The following is a 20,878-nucleotide window of genomic DNA, read 5'->3' as shown; positions in this document are numbered from 1 at the left end:
AAAACTTAAGCAGCTTTTGGGCATTTTATCTACTGAGTCTTCCTAAGCACTGTCTTTCATTAGTGCTAAGGACTAGAGGAAAGCAAATGTCACTCTGGCCTTCAAGAAGAAGGACCCAGGAAACTACAGGCCAGTCAGCCTCACCTCCATCCCTGGAAAGGTGATGGAACAACTCGGTCTGGATGTCATCTCTAAGTATGTGGAGGAAAAGAAGGTTATCAGGAGTGGTCAACATGGATTCACTAAGGGGAAATCATGCCTGACCAATCTGATAGCATGACTGACTGGCTGGATGTTGTCTCCCTTGACTTCAGCAAGGCTTCTGACACCATCTCCCATAACATCCTCACAGGCAAGCTTAGGAAGTGTGGGTTGGATGAGCGGACAGTGAGGTGGGCTGAGAACTGGCTGCATGGCAGGGCCCAGAGAGGTGTGATAAGCAGCGCAGAGTCCAGTTGGAAGCCTGTAGCTGGCAGGGTGCCCCAGGGGTCAGTGCTGGGTCCGGTCTTGTTCAACATATTCAATGACCTGGACAAGGGGTCAGTGCTGGGTCCAGTCTTGTTCAACATATTCATCAATGACCTGGATGAGGGGACAGAGCGTACCCCCAGCAAGTTTGCTGATGATACAAAACTGGGAGGAGTGGCCAATGCACCGGAAGGCTGTGCTGCCATTCAGCGAGATCTGGGCAGACTGGAGAGTTGGGCAGAGAGGAACCAAATGGAATTCATCAAAGGCAAGTGTAGGGTCCTGCACCTAGGGAGGAATAACCCCACACCAGTACAGGTTAGAGGTTGACCTGCTGACCTGTTTAGCCTGGAGAAGAGAAGACTGAGAGGGGATCTCACCAAAGCTTATAAATACCTAAAGGGCAGGTGACAAGAGGAAGGGGCCAGACTCTTTTCAGTGGTGCCCAGTGATAGCACAAGGGCCAATGGGCACAAACTGGAACACAGGAAGTTCCATCTCAATATGAGGAAAAACTTCTTCACTTTGAGGGTGACAGAGGACTGGAACAGGCTGCCCAGAGAGGTTGTGGAGATATTCAAAACCCACCTGGACGCGATCCTGTGCAACCTGCTCTAGTTGAACCTGCTTTAGCAGGGGGTTGGTCTAGATGATCTTCAGAGGTCCCTTCCAACCCCTATGTCCTGGTTTCAGCTGAGAGGATTGATTTTCTTCATAGTAGCTAGTGTGGGGATATGTTTTGGATTTGTGCTGGAGACAGCATTGATAATACAGAGATGTTTTTGTTCTATGGACCTATTGCTGAGCAGTGTTTACGTGGGGCCAAGGCCTTTTCTGCTTCTTGCACTGCCCTGCCAGCGGGATGGCTGGGGATGCACAAGAAGTTGGGAGGAGACACAGACAGGACAGGTGACCCAAACGACCAAAGGGATATTCCATACTATATGACGTCATGCTCAGTTTATAAGGAGCTTGGGGGAAGAGGCGGGGGGGGGGCAGCGACATTCAGAGTGATGGCGTTTGTCTTCCCAAGTAACTGTTACGCGTGATGGAGCCCTGCTGTCCTGGAGATGGCTGAACCCCTGCCTGCCCATGGGAAGCGGGGAATGAATTCCTTGTCTTGCTTTGCTTGTGTGTGCGGCTTTTGTTTTACCTATTAAACTGTCTTTATCTCAACCCACAAGTTTTCTCACTTTAACTTTTCCAATTCTCTCCCCCATCCCGATGGGGGGAGTGAATGAGCAGCTGCGTGGTGCTCAGCTGCCGGCTGGGGTAAAACCACAACAGTCCTTTTTGGTGCCCAACATGGGCCTCAAAGGGTTCGAGATAATGACAGATTTGATTGGAATGTGGTAGATTGAATTTATAGCTGTTATTAGCTATTTAGTATTAGCTGTTTAGCTGTTAATTGGCAGGCTCCTGTGCTTGCCATGGGGCTTGCTTGCCTTACTATCTATTAGAGTCTAGTGCTCGTTGGTGGCTGCTTTTTGCTTTCACTGTTTGCTGTACTGCTGTACTGCTTATCATCTTACTACGCTGTGCCTGGGAACATTTTGATAACAGCAATGGCGATGCGCCTGGGCTGGCAGATGGCCAGGGCATCGCTGCTGTTTCTGTGCTGCCATCCTGGACAGGCTGGAAGTCCTGTGTGCACTTGAGTCGAAGGGACTGTGACCTGTGGATGAGTCCACGTCGGAGCAGGACACCCCAAAGCGTCTGCGGCCATGGTTGCATCTGTGCCGCAGCAGGTATACCTCTGGAAGGACTGTGAGCCAAGGATAAGTCCATGCTGCAGCAGGTACACCTTGAAGCATCAGTGGCTGTGCATGGGGTCATGCTGGAACTTTTCAAAGTGTGTGGCCATGGACGAGCCCACGATAGGGCAGGTTTATTTCTGAGAGGACTGAAGTGACTGTGACTGTGGGCAAGGCCATGCTGGAGCAAGTATATCTATGAAGGCATTGTGGCCCATGGAGAAGGCCACGCTGGAACAGGTGCACCTCGAAGTGACTGTGGCTGTGGATAAGTCTATGCCACAGCAGGTGTACCCCTGGAGAAACTGTGGCTCATGGATAAGGCTGCACTTGGAGCAGGTACTCCGCTAAGGGACTCCAGTCTGGGGATAAGTCCAAGCCGGAGCAGGGGCAAGGGGAGGTGTTCATTGCAATGGTAAACTTGATGGTCTGACTCAAAAGGACCAGGGGTGGAGATTGTAATGGAAATACCTTTAAATTGTTGTAACCCATGATTTGAGTTGCATGTTACAGGAATTACTGTAGCAGAAATCACCTGAACCAATGGAGAACAAGCCTTACAGGAAGCAGCGCAAGTGCAGCAGTGGACCTGACCTGAGCTGGTTTTGGTGCCCGGTAACTCCACATGTCAACCACCTCTCCTGTCCTGAGTGACCACCATGGTGGATGGACCCCAAGGTTGTGGACCAAGTGAACCCAATGGACATTTTGTGGACATTTATAGACATTTTAAAAGGGTGGTCCACAGACTAAGGGAATGATATCAGCATATTATATCAAGGGATGAGAAGGGTGGTGGTGCTTAATGAGGATGTATTGAATTGTGTGGGACCTGAGCATGACATAAGGGTGGATAATGTCCTGGTTTCAGCTGAGAGGATTGATTTTCTTCATAGTAGCTAGTGTGGGGATATGTTTTGGATTTGTGCTGGAGACAGCATTGATAATATAGAGAAGTTTTTGTTCTATGGACCTATTGTTGAGCAGTGTTTACGTGGGGCCAAGGCCTTTTCTGCTTCTTGCACTGCCCTGCCAGCGGGATGGCTGGGGATGCACAAGAAGTTGGGAGGAGACACAGACAGGACAGGTGACCCAAACGACCAAAGGGATATTCCATACTATATGACGTCATGCTCAGTTTATAAGGAGCTTGGGGGAAGGGGGGGGACGACGGCGGCATTCGGAGTGATGGCGTTTGTCTTCCCAAGTAACTGTTACGCGTGATGGAGCCCTGCTGTCCTGGAGATGGCTGAACCCCTGCCTGCCCATGGGAAGTGGGGAATTAATTCCTTGTCTTGCTTTGCTTGTGCACGTGGCTTTTGCTTTACCTATTAAACTGTCTTTATCTCAACCTACAAGTTTTCTCACTTTAACTTTTCCAATTCTCTCCCCCATCCCGATGGGGAGGAGTGAACGAGCGGCTGTGTGGTGCTCAGCTGCCGGCTGGGGTAAAACCATGACACCCTACCACTCCGTGATTCTTACAAGCCCTCCCTTCCCCCAGATTCCCATATCACCTGCCCTGTTGCTACAGCTTCTGTTGTCCAAAATGATCTTTCCATCAATTGCTATGAATGACATACTGGAGGTGCTCTAATATGGGAATACTGGAAGAACTTTTTAATTACCAGATACACATCTTGCTGCTGGATGAGGGCTTTTGTTACAGAGCTCACACTGTTTTTCAGGCAGAGAGCTACAGTGTGGTAAGTGGTGGGTATAAGGGATGGAAACCAAGTCTTTTCAGTTATTTTGTCTTTATCTTGGTTTGCAGCCAGTTAGGTATTGATTTTACCCAAGACAGAATTAGAAATTACTGAGGGTGGTTTGATTTGTGACTGTGTTTTGGTAGCACTTGTTTTGTTTTATGTGTAAGTAATGCAACAACAGAACCAATTGGGTTGAGATATCAGAATTTCTGTTGTGACAGAATTCTTAGTTCTTCTACAATGTCTTTCTTATCTTGGACAAAGCCAAAACAGGTTGTCAAAAAATTCCAGACAAAACCTTGGACTGTCAGAATATCCAATTACTGGTAGATGCCTTCAGGGAATTATAGTTCAGATTCATTCTGCCTTTTCCCCTATAAACTAGATCTCTGGGCTGGTCTACATTTCACCACATGTCTTCCCCTAGCTGAGCCACCGCTGTTCCTGCACTGGTGCGTGGGGGATGCAGTCTGGTAAGGGAGCTTGATCTGCCTGGGTGAAATACAGTGTTTTTCACTGAAGATACATTTTACAAGAATCAAGGTGTAGAGGCTTAGCATGGAGATCTGGCCTGAAATGAGACGTTTTGTCCTTATTTTTTTCCACGTTGAAAATAAAATTTGCAAAATGAACAGCTTCTAATTTGGCAGAAACCACATTTTGCACTGAGAAAATGCGTTAATGGGAAATTGCCCAACAAGTTACAAAACTGCCTGATTTTTGTTTTATAACTCACATAGAAATCCCTTGATTTTGATGTTGGTCATCACAGAGAGAGAAGGCACTGAAGGTGAAAAGGAAGACAAGTTGTATATGTTTTTGGTTAACCTTTGAGTCCTACTTGTAGTGTATTCCTATTGGCCTAAAGCCAGCATACACAGAAGTCTTATAAAGCCCTGGGTGATTTGTAAGGTCTTAAGTATTTTGCCTAAAGGATAAAATATTACATCTGAAGCAGGGTCATCTGTAAAGTACTCAGTATACAACAGTTGTACCCTATATAATGGACCTCTGCATATTTCTATACACCCATTTCTGAAAATCTGGTCCTAGTTAGATAAAGGGATTTAAGAAGTCACTGTAGAGCTGATGTTCTTGTTTTCAGTTCAGGTTCTGAAGACAGCAATAATCAAGAGAGCTAAGCACTGCAAACAAGACAGAAACAAGAAATAACTCCTAATGCATTGAAGTGTTGGTCCTCTACTAATATCCAGTGAACTCCTAAGAAGTTGTTTCCCAGATGAAATACAAGCTTGATTAACAAAAGGATTATCATTTGAATAATTGGGGTTTTATTTGAATTTTTCATAATTTCAGAAAGCTGTAAGACTTATTACAAGGGAAAAATAGAAGAGGAAAGCACTATGAAGCCAACGTGTCATTCACCGGAGTGTTGCTTTGGCTACTGCATGCTCATGCCACAAGAGTGGCCCATTGCCTACAAAGCAAGGGAATGCAACTAATGAAAGACAGGACCTTTGCAGGACTGCTTTTGCTATGACTACATGTTAGTGATGGCAACTGGGCATATTCTTGGTCACAGGCATTTGCACAGTATCAAAAGCACTTTTGAGATTATGTAGAGCAAACGGTAGTACTAAAGATGTTTGTAATTGTGTTTAGATTTGACATCAGTAGGATAGGATAGGATAGTTCCAGTTGGAAGAGATTTACAACAATTTTCTAGTCCAATTGCTTGATCACTTCAGGGCTGACCAAAAGGTAAAGCATGCTATTAAGGGCATTGTCCAAATGCCTTTTAAACACTGACAGGCTTGCGGCATCAACCTCCTCTCTAGGAAGTCTGTTCCAGTGTTTGACCACCCTGTTGGTAAAGAAATGTTTCCTAATGTCTAGTCTAAACCTCCCCTCATGCACCTTCAAACTGTTCCTACACATCCCGTCACTAAATACCAGGGGGAAGAGATCAGCAAAGATGAAGAGCCTAGGTCACTGCAGGAAATGAAAAGAACTAAACCATTTCAGCCTAGCAATACAGAGACAGAAGATGATCTGTTTGCGGTATCCCAGTATAAAGAAAAGACAACTACCAAAGAAGAAGGGCTCTTTGACTAAATCAGGAATAAAGGTTTATAAACTGGGTACAAATACATTTAGTTTTAAAGCAGTTACTATACAAAACATCAGAGGAACAAAGCTCTGCAACAGCTTCTCCTTCAAAAGACAAGGAACCTCAAACTTGTTTTCATTTGGCCACTGTCAAATTTCTGAATTGCATTAAATGATGCAGTTTATAATGAAAAGGGATTTATTCTAATGAATCACAGGTCCAGTATCATTTTATGTTGTATTTTCCATAGTGTGGCAACCATTATTTCCTTGAGTACAGCAGCTTTTTTGCCCTGAAGGAAGAGGGCATTGTGATTAAATCATAAAATAAAGTTCTACAGATTTGAATTAGACTTGCCATGCAAGTTCATGAGGTTTTGAGCAGTAATCTAACCTTTGATCCTCAAATTTCTCTGCTGTAAAACTAGGATGATGATAATTATCTGCTTTACAAGGACACTGAGGATTAAATCAATTAACAATATTTGTTTAGAGGAGGTTACTTGCCAAAAAATATACTTTGACTAGGAAATCTCATTTTGCTTTTTTCTTTATTCACCTAATCTGAAATGATTGTGTGTAGACAATCTACACACAAAATCTACCTCTAGTCCCTTCACCACTATATCACTCTCAAGTTACATTCAGTCAATGTTTTGCCCGTTACCTCTTCCAATTACTATCCTTATCTCGATTTTCTCGAGCCCCACGTTGGGCACCAAAAAGACTGTGGTGGGTTGACCCTGGCTGAGGGCCAGGTGCCCACCAGAGCCGCTTCTTCATCCTCAGGGGGAGGACTCCTCTCATCATTCCCCTGATCCAGCATGGGGTCCCTCTCATGGGAGACAGTCCTTCACGACCTTCTCCAACGTGAGTCTCCTCCATGGGGTGCAGACCTTCAGGAGCACACTGCTCCAGCGTGGGTCCCCCACGGGGTCACAAGTCCTGTCAGCAAACCTGCTCCGGCGTGGGCTCCTCTCTCCACAGATCCACAGGTCCTGCCAGGAGCTTGCTCCAGCGCGGGCTTCCCACGGGGTCACAGCCTCCTTCAGGTGTCTCCACCTGCTCCGGCGTGGGGTCCTCCACGGGCTGCAGGTGGAATCTCTACACCCCCTCATCCTTCCTCCATGGGCTGCTGGGGGACAGCTTGCTTCACCATGGTCTTCACCACGGGCTGCAGGGGAATCTTGCTCCGGCGCCTGGAGCACCTCCTGCCCCTCCTTCTGCACTGACCTTGGTGTCTGCAGATGTTCTTACATCTTCTCACTCCTCTGGCTGCAAAAGTGCTCTCTAACTGTTTTTTCTCTTTCTTAAATATGTTATCACAGAGGCGCTGATTGGCTTGGCCTTGGCCAGGGGCCGGCCCGTCTTGGAGCCGGCTGGCATTGGCTCTATCAGACATGGGGGAAGCTTCTAGCAGCTTCTCACAGAAGCCACCCCTGTAGCCCCCCCCCCCCGCTACCAAAACCTTGCCACGCAAAACCAACACACTTGAATTGTTAGCTGGATACATGAGTGCAAAGATATACCTGGTGAACACAGTAAAACTCTGAGAAGTAATGTCAGCTGACACAAAATGTACAAAAACGTCCTGCTCTGGATAAAATTTTAGTATTATGCCACTGCCACATCACTAGAGATTGTTCAGTGATTGAACAGGAGAGGAAAATGAGAGGTTCTATCACCTCTGGGGTTACACTTAATTTTTCAGATCTTTTTCATCTGTTGAATTTGATTGTCCTCATAAAGCACCTAAATTCTTTTTTTTATATAATCTGTTGTATTGCATTAGAGATTCTGTTTTCTTCAGCTGACCTATGCTTACATTTCAGCTTTGAAATGGTAGGTTGCAGCAAATACATAGCTGGAGTCCTACCTGTAAAATGTGGGCATATTATAGACAAGCAGAAGCATTAGAATTAAAAGGGGGCATTCTGAGGCTAAATTAATGCTTGACCTTAGCCAGACCAAGAGGTGGGTTAAAATTCAGTCTGATCCCTGACCTGGCATTGCAGCTGAGATCACTGCAACAGAAGATCCCATAACATCCATTCAGTATGGCTTAGCAATGCTATTTTGAAGAGTAGCACAAGTTCAGTCTACCTGCAGATCTTGTACGCCTTTGTAGGACCTTAACTGTCCACACCAAACTTGGAATGTTCAGAAAGAGATACAAAAATGCCAAGTGCTTTCACCCAACTTCTAGGTCACACTGAAGTAACAGCAAGTGAGAAACAGCACAGCGATTAATACCTTATCCTTTTTTTCCTGCATTTCTCTTAGCACTGACCGAGCTCTTGACAATCCAGACTCTCCCTTGAGGACAGATGTACATGTGAAGACAGCAAAAAAATACTATTTTGGTTGAGTTTCTGCTGATGTATACTTGCAAGAGCAAACAGGATACCAAGGGATCTTGCTTATGAGAATTATAACACATTTTTTTAGCTGTGAATATATCACAATGCTTGCTTTTGTAGGAAGCTCTGGATACTGGCAACTTCCATTTACCTCTCTACCCTGCGGGTTTAAAGTGACAGGAGGAAGTGTATGAAAAATAGCTGATAGTAAATGGTGTCCTGAAGCTCCCAGCACAACTATAGGCTGATCACGATAGGCAAGTGCAAACAATTTGACTGAAGCTGTTTTCCCTGTACTGGAGAAAAGTTGAGATGTGTAACCTTACAAATTCTTTGAATCTTTAAACAGTTTGTTGTGTTATCGCCTTTTGGATAGTGGCAATGATTTTAGAGGTCAAATCTTTTCCTACAGATATTTCCCTGCTGGCCCTCAAGCAGGCAGCAATGTTAATCTCCTGTCATTCAATCCCTGCAGTTAACTCTGATTTCCCCATCTCTGCTACAGTAAGTGTGACTGTGACCCTTTCTATTGACCAGTTTCATGTGCAAGGTTGTCAGGAAACAGTTGAGGCAATGGTCCCTCTTTTTTAAGCTAATCTCAATGAAAATGCACTAAGGTGGATGTGATGTCTTAAGTTGAGATTCAGCTATATTTTTGTTTTGAAAGTTGACTCATCCAAATAGACCAAAATGTTTACATACACCATGCTGAGGGGCTTATTCTAAATGACACTGGTCACTTAAACCTCTGAAGAAATAGGTAAGTCATCCAGGTTTACAGTGTATGTGGAAGAGACAAGAAAGGACCTAATAAATGTGTTTTATGACAAGATTACTTTCTGTATCATAGAATGATGGAATGGGTTAGGTTGGAAGGGAACTTTAAAGATCATCAAGTCCAACCCCCCTGACTAGTGCAGGGGCATCTTTCACTAGATCAGGTTGCTCAAAGCCCTGTCCAAACAATTACAACGATAGGGCATCTACAATTTCTCTGGGCAACCTGTTCCAGTGTCTCACCACCCTCATAATAAAAAATTTCTTCTTTATATCCAGTATAAATCTACCTTCTTTCAGTTTAAAATCATTGCCCCTTTTCCTGTCACTGCAGGCCCTGGTAAAAAGTCTCTATCTGTCTTTCTTATAATCCCCACTTAAATATTGAAATGCCACAACAAGATTTCCCTGGAGCCTTCTCTTCTCCAGGCTGAACAATCCCAACTCTCCCAGCCTGTCTTCAGCAGAGAAGTCTTCCAGCCCTCTGATCACTTTTGTGGCCCTCCTCTGGACTAGCTCCAACAGCTCCATGTCTTTCTTGTATTGGGGGCCCCAGAGCCGGATGCAGTACTCCAGAGCAGAGTAGAGGGGCAGGATCACCTCCCTCAACCTGCTGCCCACGTCTTGTGATGCAGCCCAGGATACAGCTGGCTTTCTGGGCTGCAAGTGCACTTTGCCAGCTCATGTCCAGCTTTTCATCCACCAGTACCCCCAAGTCCTTCTCTGTAGGATTGCTCTCAATTCCTTCATCGCCTAGTCTGTACTGATACTGGGGACTGCCCCAACTGAAGTGCAGGACCCTGGCCTTGGCCTTGTTGAACCTCCTAACATTTGCACAGGCCCACTCCTCAAGCCTATCAAGGTCACTCTGGATGGTATCTCTTCCCTCAAGCATATCAATGTCACCACTCAGTTTGGTGTCATCTGAGGGTGTGCTGAATCCCCCTATGTCTTTGATGAAGTTATCAAATAGTATTGGTCCCAGTACAAATCCTTGAGGGATCCTCCCTCTCTCTTTCTGCAGTATTTTTCACTTCAAATTTGACCTCAGCTTCACTCTCTTTGGAGTCTCTGGCTTTCTCCTTCTTTCAGAAATTACTGTTTTCTTTTGCAGGGGGGACATGGACTACAAAAGGATCCCATTGTCTTTGCTACAAATCCTAGTCATTGCATTTTCTCCTAGGTGTCTGACCTGTTCATTTCCCTTGTCTAATGTGGAGGTCTCTTCCCGCTTCCATGAAGCCCCATGTTTCTCCAGTGCTATGAAAAGAGCAATATAGGAAGAGACATCAACGTATTATATGCTTTTTAAAATCACATATAAAGTAAAGAAAAATTGCTGTCCTTCACTTTCTGTGTCTTCCATTACTGCATTCCCTAGCTGTAAGTTGCAAGTTATTATATAGTCTAAAACATATGTCCTTATCCTGTGTTTGTGTTCATTCATGTATGTTAGTTTCCAACTTCATTTAATATTTTGCTTGCGTGAGAGGTGGCCTGGCTGCCTGCTTCCTACTTTTGCCCTGGGTCTAAAGAAGCAAGTCCTAAACCCTTCTGTGATGTTGAAGCCAGTCCAGCCCCTAGAGAGCACCCACACGACAGGCAGGACAAGGCTGAGTTCATGTCAACATACTTAGACAGGCTGTACCAAGGATGTAGCCTGGGGCAGCATGAAGCAGGGCTGAGGCTGCTTGGAACCCTTGTTAAATGCCTAGGTTATTTACCTGAATTGATCTTTTTGTCACGAGCTGCGAGAAAAAATTCCTTAAGTAATTTTGAATTCACTGTGTGAAATGCAGTTATGCCTTATGACAGCGGCAAAGGTGCCCTTGAGACCTTTCTTCTCTTTGCCCCTCAACTTTAAAAAGTCGTAACACTGCATGTTGGGAGAGAAATAAAGTCAAAACACTTCTGAACTGTACTACAGTATTGTACTTAATGTAGAGTATTCTGCACTAAAAGATCATTTTGACTTTGCCCATTGTCAGCTTAAGAGCTCGGGTGTGCAATTCCATTTGGACAAAAATTCTTGCTGTTTCCAGATGACTGAGAAGGTAATGCAGCATCACTTCTTTATGTTGACTATTATTTACTTAAAGTCAGCCCGGCTACCAGTGAAGAGATGAAAAACAGATCATGAGTATTAACATGTACATGAATTTTAATGAAGAAAGAATTACAACAACTTATGATAGTAAATGTTATGGTAAGCCCACAAACCTCTAGAAGGGCATGAACTAAACAAACAGGGTCTCTTTTGACGACTTAATAGGTGTGTTCCAAGTGGTGCATAAAATGAGGCTTGATGCAATTGTCCCTGCATTGTATACTATCTTTCCAGATCTGTAGTTTTGTGTCCACATGCAGCTAAAATATCTTAGCTTTCCAAGTGGGAAAATGAGCAGCTTTAAAAAAACAGATAAAAATAAAAGCGTTATCTTATCCACCTATTCCTGCAGCTTTAAAAATGAAATGTTATCTTGTGTTGGAAATACTGAAAACTGCACAATGCCACATGAAATTTGACTGTGAAAAGACAGCTCTTATACAGCCAGTTGGGAAATGTTAAGGTTGTTATTATTTTTTCATGACTATCATGTGTAGCTCTGTTTCCCAAAGTGTGTATGCATTTCTCCCTGCTCAGTGCATAAGGTAAGGTCAAGAAGGACTGAAAAGGGGTGCTAGAAAACTGCGTATACAAGGGACAGACAGTTTATCATTAAAGAAAGAAGGACTCCTTGTTCCTCATCGGGCAGCAGGGAAGCTCCACAAAGGCCTTGGAAGGAGGGGGCTGGTGACTCCCTGCGTGGTGGTACAGCTTCCTGGGACCACCGCAGCCACAGCATGCCTGGGAGGTGTCTGACTTGTGATCTGAGTCAGTACCAGTTCCCCGGATGGTGTGCTATCATGCATCCTAATGTAGCAAAATAATATGAAACCGTCTTTCCTTTTGCTCACAGTTCTAACCTGATGGGGAAATGCCACATCCTTGCTGGGTTAACTCCTGTTTATCACACAACAGACTCCAACGCTGTTCCCCTCTTCTTCACAGCCTCTCCGTAGAGGCTCTCAGCTTGGGCACAGGCAGCTATTTTACCTTGTGTCCATGAACAATGAAGATAAATCTAAAGATAATGCGATGTGTGAGCGGTCCTGTTGCAGCAACAGGGCTGTGTGCCTGAGTAAGTGCTCACTTACGAGAAGCACAGTTGCATACACTAGATCCAGGTCTCGCTGAAGAACACTCTTTAAGTACATTATTATTATTACTTGAATCTCATTGTCCACCAGAAAAAAAAACAAAAATCTTTGTATTGGTTTAGTTTGTTCATTCTTTCTATTTAATTCCTCCCTCATCCAGCCCCCTTTATCAATACATGATAGATTTGGAAAGGTCACAGTATTAATTATTTTCAAATAAGTATATATACTCTTTTCAGCATCACTTCTTCAAATCATTGGGGAAAATGACAAGTCTGGCTTCTATTTTTAAATGTGCAATGATTTTAATACAAGAAGACAGAGAGTAGAAATCAAATCGCTAATCAGGGAGTTCTACTCTCATCTAATACATCCCTTCCCTCACCCCCTCCCTCCTTACTTTTGCTCAGAGCCACTTTCTGACACCAGAAATAGCACATTGCTGATCACAGGGTTTGGGTGGACTCTCTTCCCAATTGTAATATGCAAAACAGTATTAGATGTGCTAGCCTGAGTTTCAGTAGTCCAGGGAGCCTTAGGTCACTACCTCGGTGACTAAATGTGTGGAAGTAATTAGTCCGAAGCTCATGAAGTGCAGCGGAGCAAGGTTATTTTACATCAACAAAGGTTGTGACTTATAATCTGATCAGTGGCTTCCAAGCGATTGGTTCTGTAGATCTTTGAGCGATACAGGCTTAACTTGACTTAAATTTGCTGTCAGTGGCAATGCAGCAAATTTCTATTTTCTTTGAGTGCTAACTTGAAATTATGTGAAATAGCAAGCGCAGATTCACTCAATCTCACTGTTGTCTCATCCATAACCATATCCTCTCGGGCACTCATTATTTGTATCTTGACTTCTGTATCAATAAAAAATTAATTTCTGATACGTAAGATAAGGTTAACCTCAAAACTTGCCACACCATTATGTTATCCAGCTAATGATCCCTGGTTCTCAGTGCAGTACGTCCTCACGTACAGTTACACCAGCCAGAAAGCTCTTCCGTGTTGGGGTTCCTGTGCTATTCTATGGAATACATGAAAGCAAGATGCCCCCCAGCAATCATCTCCTCAACAGCAAGCCCACGGCTACAGAGTAGCTCCATACCTCTTGGGTGAATGCTTAATACCCACTTGCATGTAACCTGTAAAAGAGCAGGTTTCTGTCAGCACCAGCACAGTGAAAGGGAGGTAGTTGAAGCTGTCATTAAAAATCTGTTTGGGGTGGCCGCATGGGTGGAAGTTTGAAGGGAGACAATGAGAATTTGACAGGGAGCTGTGATGGGAATAAAATAGACAGAGAGGTAAGAGAAGTTGAAACAGAAAATCCGCGTAACTACATTAACTGTATAACTATGAAGGAACGATGCACTGAAAGCCTAAGCGTGCTGACCCTGCCCAGCTTGCTATGGCAACCGGGGGGCAGTGCCAGCCCAGCTGGCATGGTACTTGGCTGTGTGCTGCATTTTTGGGGCCTGCCTTTTGGGGAGGGCTGTCCCAGGCACACTCGACTGTGTTGCCAAGGGGCAAAAGAGACATCCACAGTGAGAAAACAGGGAAAACACAGTCTCCTTCTCTACTGTCTCCTCCAGCTTCCCCCCAAACATCGCCCCGTCTCAGGCAGTTTAGTGCTTTAAGGCTTTGTCAACCAAGCTTAATGTCTGCCTGGCATGATGTTATCAGCCCAGTAACAGTCCAGCTTAAATGATGCACCTCTCTCCTCCTGGAGGAGAGCAGAAGAAGAAGGAGAGCAGTGTGCCCCATGCTGTCCCACCTGAGGGAGTCTCTGTGGCTGGAAAGAAATTCAACATTTTCTTCAGTATTTTATCGCCTCAGGTCAGTACAGAAGGCAATGGCAAAGACAAAACTTTTTCTCTGAGGTTGCTGGACCATGAAAGTGACTCAGGGCCTGCTTGAGAGTTAATTTAAAGGTGCGCTCTGCAGGATGAGTTTTAAGGCTGACTCAGAAGCTGATGGTTCCACGATATTCAACATTGATTTATGATAGCTGGAAGCTAACACCACAGCTGCAGTCAACCAATGCTGGTTTGCAATCTTCAAGGCATGTCCCAAAGCAAAAAAAGGTATCTTATGCACAGAGAACTAAAAATTAAGCCATATGTTGTCAGTGTACTTATAAGATGCAGGAGTAAATAGCCTACTGTGGCCTCTTGCATCCGAAAAGAGAGGCAAGAGAATTTCTGTGTTGGAAGGCACCAGCCTCCTGTGACAATTCTCAGCTAAACATGAAACCTGGAAAAGCTGAGTGCCAGGAAGAAGACAGCTTCTCCTGAGGTGTTAAATTTACAAAAAAGAATGAGAACAACTACAAAGCAGCTGAGGTGTGGTGAATGATGGTGATGCATCGGATGAGGGTGTTACCATTGTTCCTGTTCTGGAAGGAAGCTGAATGGATGAGGGATGTGTTTCACCTTTTTTGAGTGAAGTTAATTCCTCAGTTTCAGATAAAAATAACTGGTTTACTGTTAATACACAGTGGAAAAGAAGAGGAGAGCTGAGGATTAATGCTATGTATTAGCTATTATTTTGGTTTTATTACAGTGAAAAGTATTTACCCTGAATCTGACCAATCTCCTCTTTAGGAGTGATTTTTGTCTTGATTCCAGAGGGACCTGGGCAAGCTTGAGAAGAGGGCCCATGTGAACCTCATGAGGTTCAACAAGGCCAAGTGCAAGGTCCTGCACTTCGGTCAGGGCAACCACTGGTATCAAGACAGGCTGGGAGATGAAGGTACTGAAAGCAGCTCTGAGGAGAAGGACTTGGGGAAAGTGGTGGATAAAAAGCTGGACATGACCCAGCAATGCGCGCTCACAGCTCAGAGAGCCAACTGTGTCCTGGGCTGCATCAAAAGAAGTGTGACCAGCAGGTCGAGGGAGGTGATCCTGCCCCTCTACTCCGCTCTTGTGAGACCCCACCTGGAGTACTGCATCCAGCTCTGGGGGCCCCAGTACAGAAAAGACATGGGCCCATTGGAGCAGGTTTAGAGGAGGGTCACAAAGATGATCAGAGGGCTGGAGCACCTCTCCTATAAAGACAGGTTGAGGAAGTTGGGGTTGTTCAGCCTGGAGAAGAGAAGGCTCCAGGGAGACCTTATTGTGGCCTTTCAATACTTAAAGGGGGCTTATAAGAAAGATGGAGACAAATTTTTAGTAGGGTCTGTAGTGATAGGGCAAGGAGTAATGGTTTTAAACTGATGGAGGGTAGATGTAGACTAAATAGAAGGAAGAAATTTTTACAATGGGGGTGGTGAAACACTGGAACAGGTTGGCTGGAGAGGTGATAAATGCCTCATCCGTGGAAACATTCAAGGTCAGGTCAGATGGGGCTCTGAGCAGCCCGATCATTGCAGGGCGTTGGACTAGATGATCTTTAAAGGTCCTTTCCAACCCAAACTATTCTATGATTCTATGACTCTGCAACAATAAGGAAGCTAACTATGAAAAAACCCAACCCATACAGTGACTACCAGCTGGCAACTAATGATCCACCCTCCAAGACCGATTCGACTTTGCCCCCTTGCATTTTTTTGTTAAATGGTGGCAGCTGTGGAACAGTAGGCAGTGGGAAACACATGAAACATTGTCAGTGTTCAAAGAGAGAAATATAATATGTTGGTGTCACATGTGACTGGAGACGACGGAAGGATATTTAAGAAACTGTTCCCTGCCATGGTGTACCTGAATTGTTGCCCAGCCTTTTCAGTGTCTGCTGCTAAGAAACTGCCTGCCTTGCCTCAAAAGTGTCCTAACAGATCTTCCTCTTGTAGACAGATCATCTCACACTGATCTTTCCTTATAACAGATGATAAACTGGATCAAAAGTAAACCCCACATTGAGAAACAAGTTAAGCATTCAGAAGTATTTCCTTCATAGCTGAAAGAGGCAGCTACTGCAAGGAAAGAGTGGTTTTAGACAGCCTGCTACATTCCTCTGATGTGCAAGCACCCTGGTTTTATTCTTGCTAATCAACTTTTTCTCAAGAGTGAGCCTTCGCTTTTTGCCTCAGCACACCCACAGCAGCATGACTGTCTAATAAGCCTTTGATGCTGCAGACTACACAGTTCTCAATAACTGCTTGGAGCACTTTGAGAATATAAAAACAGCCTTAATTGTGTGTATATCTGTTGATGCCAGGTTGTCACCACAGATAACTGTACATGTGATTCTGTTCTTGAGACATATGGAGGTACCCAAGGCTCTGTACTGAGTTAGTGTTTTAGAACCCATATGTTTCCCCCAGCTTCCATACTTTTGCTATTTGGGATGTGCTCCATGTGAAAAGACAATGCCAAAATGTATATGTGTTCTCTATTACAGCCTTCTCCAGTGATCACAGCACTGTCAGATGATCTCGTGGAAGTCAAGGACCTCAGTCAAAGTGCTCAGAGAATAAAGAAGCAAGGCAGATGCTGCTGTTGAGAAGTTTCCATAAGAATTGTAAAATGTAAGGGAAAGGAGAAAATGTTACTATTTTGCTTCAGCATTAGCATCTCAAATGGAGCTCTCTATCTTTTTCAACAGCAGCTCAAACTAGATTTTGGAAATTAAGTCTTGGTCTTGGGGAAGGCAATAATATTTTTTCCTTCTGATTTCAGCAAGGTTTCATGGCTTGCATGAGAGCTTTCCCTCAAACACCAGGAGTAGATTCATTCCTTGTTTAAGAACTTCAGGTTAGATGAACCAGACCAAGAATGATCTCAGGCTGTAGCAAAATAGGAATACATTTGGTTGTTACATTCAACTTTCCTCTTGTGTAGGGTCCATAATAATATAATGCTGCTGTTGATAAATACTAGGGTAGGCTCCATCATACACTGAGCAAGAAAGGATAAAGGGGGTTTATTTGCTTTATAATAGAGTAATGGACATAATGAAGACAGGAAATTACTCTAACACATAATGTAATAAAAAAGATAAACTATGCATATTTTCCAAATTTCTTACCACAAAACACTTTTAAAACTTCCAGATCTGCCATTATTAAACTTTAGAGTCAGAGCTGTCAACACAGACACATTAGAAAGTTTACTTTTGTGTACTGAAAATACTATTTACAGCAACAAGGGATCTGAACTGGATCTAGGCATTTTAGAAATGTTAGAATTGGCCTTGGTCCTCATAAGACAAAATTCATTATCCATTTTGGCATGTAGCTGAACTGGCAATTTAAAAGGGAGAATGTAGAAGTCCACAAACACTGTAATTGCAATGACCATTTGTTTTCAAGGGGATCTGTCATGAAAATAATATTTGCAAATGGTCTCCTCCTTTATATTGTTTTCAAGTTTATGAAATCCCTTCCTCCTTTTGTCCCTCTTTTCTCACCCCACCTCCCGAATGTTTGAGTATTCTTCTTGTAAATAGATGCCAATACCTTCGGCAACTCTGCAGCATACAAATTAACACCCAGTGTGGCCTCAGAACAACACAAGCAATTTCAGTAAGCAAACGTGTTCATCCTATCATCTAGCAATATATTATGTTACTGCAAACACTTCCACCCCAAGACTCCAGTGATATTGTTTGGACAAGCCTCAATTGCCCTTCTCCCAAAGACACATCTATAGGACTGATAGTCACAGTGGTCAAGAATGTCTGACAGACCCTGAAGAAAATAAGATGCAAAAGTAATATATATCTTACCTGCTTATTCATAAGTATGTAGATAATTGGATTGCAAACAGTGCTGCTTTTTGCTAGGATTGAAGGTATGATGCTTGCAACTGGAGTCACCACACCTGGCTTACCAAATGTTGCAAGTAATGCTATAACTCCATAGGGAATCCAACACACGAGATAACAGATAACTGTAGTGATCACCATGAACAGTACGTGGTATTCTCTTTTGCGGGCAGCATTCTTGTGGATTTTTCCAACCTAGGAAAATGTGAAAAAAGATAAGATTTAAGAAGCTGAGTTGTTGGATTGATTGCTTTAACAACCTGGGACTATTGGTCTTGGGTCAGCAATGACAATCAACATTGTAGTTCCAGAAGCAAAACAAACCCAAACCCAAAAGTGAGCAGATGCAGTGGGAAGACTTTCATTGTCTCCACCAGGGACCAGGGGAAGCCCTGCAGACATCATGCTGTGTGCCAGAATAAATCAGAATCCCAGTGGAGGTTGGAGCAAAAGCAAAAAGGTGACAAAGTTAGTCCTTAATAACTGGTAGGTCATCTCTAGTTGCTTTTCAGGTATGGTATTTTGTATAACTGTACAATGTTTTCACTCAAAGTTATTCCAGCATATAGGACTTGCTTGAGATGGAAAAGCATTACGAAGCACAAGTGAACCAACAGAAGCATTTTCTGTTAGAGGTGTGGAAACAGCAGAGCAACACTAGGACTGTGCTTAGTACCTCTGCCCTTGGATGTTTTCAAGGCTTGGCTAGACAAAGCCTCAGCTGGTGCATTGCTGGCAGTGGCCACACTCCCAGTGGGACACTAGAGAAGCCTTGCAAACAGCACTTTTATGAAGTTTTAAGAGGTAAGATTCATCCTTTCTAGACTATTTCTTCCAGACAGTTTACCATTTTGATAAAAGGGATTGACTCCTGATAATCATCAAAACCAATTTTTTTTTTTTTTGTGCTCTTAAAAAACATGCCACATACTGACATAGTTCAGCTATTGTATTGGGGTTTGTTTGGGAAATGGAGGGGATCTGGGTAAACAGGAAGCACAGACTTAAACAATCGGTTTCAATGTGATGGTACAAGGGCTCATCTTGCTATGATGAATTTACCAGTAGTTAACAGCCTGTGGGCAAACCCAGCTCTGCTGTGGAAGGATTTAAAGCATAGTCTATGCTTCAAAATGTATGCATCTTTGATCCGTTCTGGACTAATGCACCATGCCCTTTTGGAGTCGAGAGCTCTAAGATGGAGGTTAAACATTAAAATAACAGCCAATTTTTATTTTTCTTAGGAAACATTCAGAAAGGTTAACTCCAGAATAGCAAGGCTGATCTCCCTAAGCATCTTTGCAGCCAACAGAGAAATGCAAACTCTGCAAGGCGGCTAATTTTGGAGCCAGTTTCTCTCCACTGACTCTAGATGGAGCCCCAGCACATTGGTCTCCCGAGATTATGGTTAATTCCTCAACTTCCCCCCAGCGTCTGTTTAGCAAACCCAGATGTGCCAGCAGGATTTCAGGAAGTATTCAAATATTTAAAGTATATCGATTGAGTCTTGTACTCAGCCAAATACAATTTATGTCCACTTCGAGATCTTTTTGCCTCCTGAACGCAGTACTTAAGAGTAAACTGCACCCAAGGGAACTAAGACCCTGTAAAGCTACAAATTTAAATAAGCAAAAAGGCAGCTCCCTGGAATACAATGCATCCAAACTTTACCTAACAAAAGAAAATATGTTTGAAACGAATGGGTTTCAGCTGATGCAGGAGAACACCGATGTGCACAGATCCGTAAATGAACAGAACAGAGTTAAAGGTGGAAGCCACTCATCACCCCAGTAAAATGTCATCTCCTGATGCCTTGTGTGCAACTTGCACATGCTAATGCAGTGGAAATAGTCAGAGCTTTACCTGCCTTTTTGTAGTGTGGGTGCTTTTGCATAACATATGTCTTTATGTATCAGACTGCAAGTTAAAAACATGTATAGTAACTGGGTAAGTACAAATGGAAAGCAAAATAATATGGTGACACTATTTGTTTTCAGCTAATTATGATTCTAGCCTTCCAGAGTGGTTTGTTCTATCTGGAATTTCAGTAGAAATATTTCTGTTGAAAGTAAATAAAACATACATCAACTTAGTCTGCTTAAAAATAACAAGTATTTTTCCTGCGTAATCCTCCAATGATTTTCTGCAAAAAGGCAATTACAAAATAAAATCCATCCTTTCTGAAAACACTGGGGACTATTCTTCTTTTTTTCTTTTTTCTTTTTCTTCAAGAACAGAACTTTTTTATCTCATAATTACTTTAGCTTGAAAAAAGGATTAATAATAGATAACAGTCAAATCCTGTATTGATTATTTGAACTAAATTTTTAATGACTAATGGGAATTTTCTCTGATGAAGAACCCAGGATCCCATGTTAGCTGCAGCTATGTTACAAGTTTAATATTAACTGAGGAATGCAACTTTAGCAGCATTCACAGCTAAAGATCTTCAATAAAGGCAGAGGCATCACTCAGCACATTTTCCTTCTGTGTTTAGATAGTATCTCTGTCCTGAAGAGTTTGCAAGAGTTTACCATCTGCACAGAAAAAATATAGATCAGAAAGAAGGGAAGGGAAGATGTGCAAAATTGAAGTGACTGTGGGTGGGATTTTGGTATGTATCCTTCTATTTTCACATCTTTAGCTAGTTTCCTTAGGAAGGGAAGCCTGCATTTTCACTGTGTCTGCATCAATATGTTAATAAATCTGTCTGTCTGTCAGTCCCAATATCTTCCTTGTAAATTTGATTGAGGTTTTGAAACTTATTAGGTGGACAGAGGTCTTTGACATTGAATTCTTCACATGTCACTAGAGCAGAAGGATCCTTATTAATGTT

General features: G+C 43.3%; 1 protein-coding gene across 1 annotated transcript in view; it reads right to left on the bottom strand.

The window, feature by feature from the left end:
* The window catches only part of LOC104641809 (pinopsin), a 96,469-nt gene that overhangs the window by 12,985 nt on the left and 62,606 nt on the right, over window positions 1–20,878 (bottom strand). The window contains exon 3 of the mRNA XM_075739360.1: window positions 18,004–18,237. Coding sequence (XP_075595475.1) covers window positions 18,004–18,237 — 234 coding nt within the window. The remainder of the gene's footprint in view (window positions 1–18,003; window positions 18,238–20,878) is intronic.

This window comes from Balearica regulorum, chromosome 1, assembly GCF_011004875.1.
Source record: "Balearica regulorum gibbericeps isolate bBalReg1 chromosome 1, bBalReg1.pri, whole genome shotgun sequence".
In the NCBI taxonomy this organism is placed as follows: domain Eukaryota; kingdom Metazoa; phylum Chordata; class Aves; order Gruiformes; family Gruidae; genus Balearica; species Balearica regulorum.
This window is presented reverse-complemented; position numbering and strand designations above follow the sequence as displayed.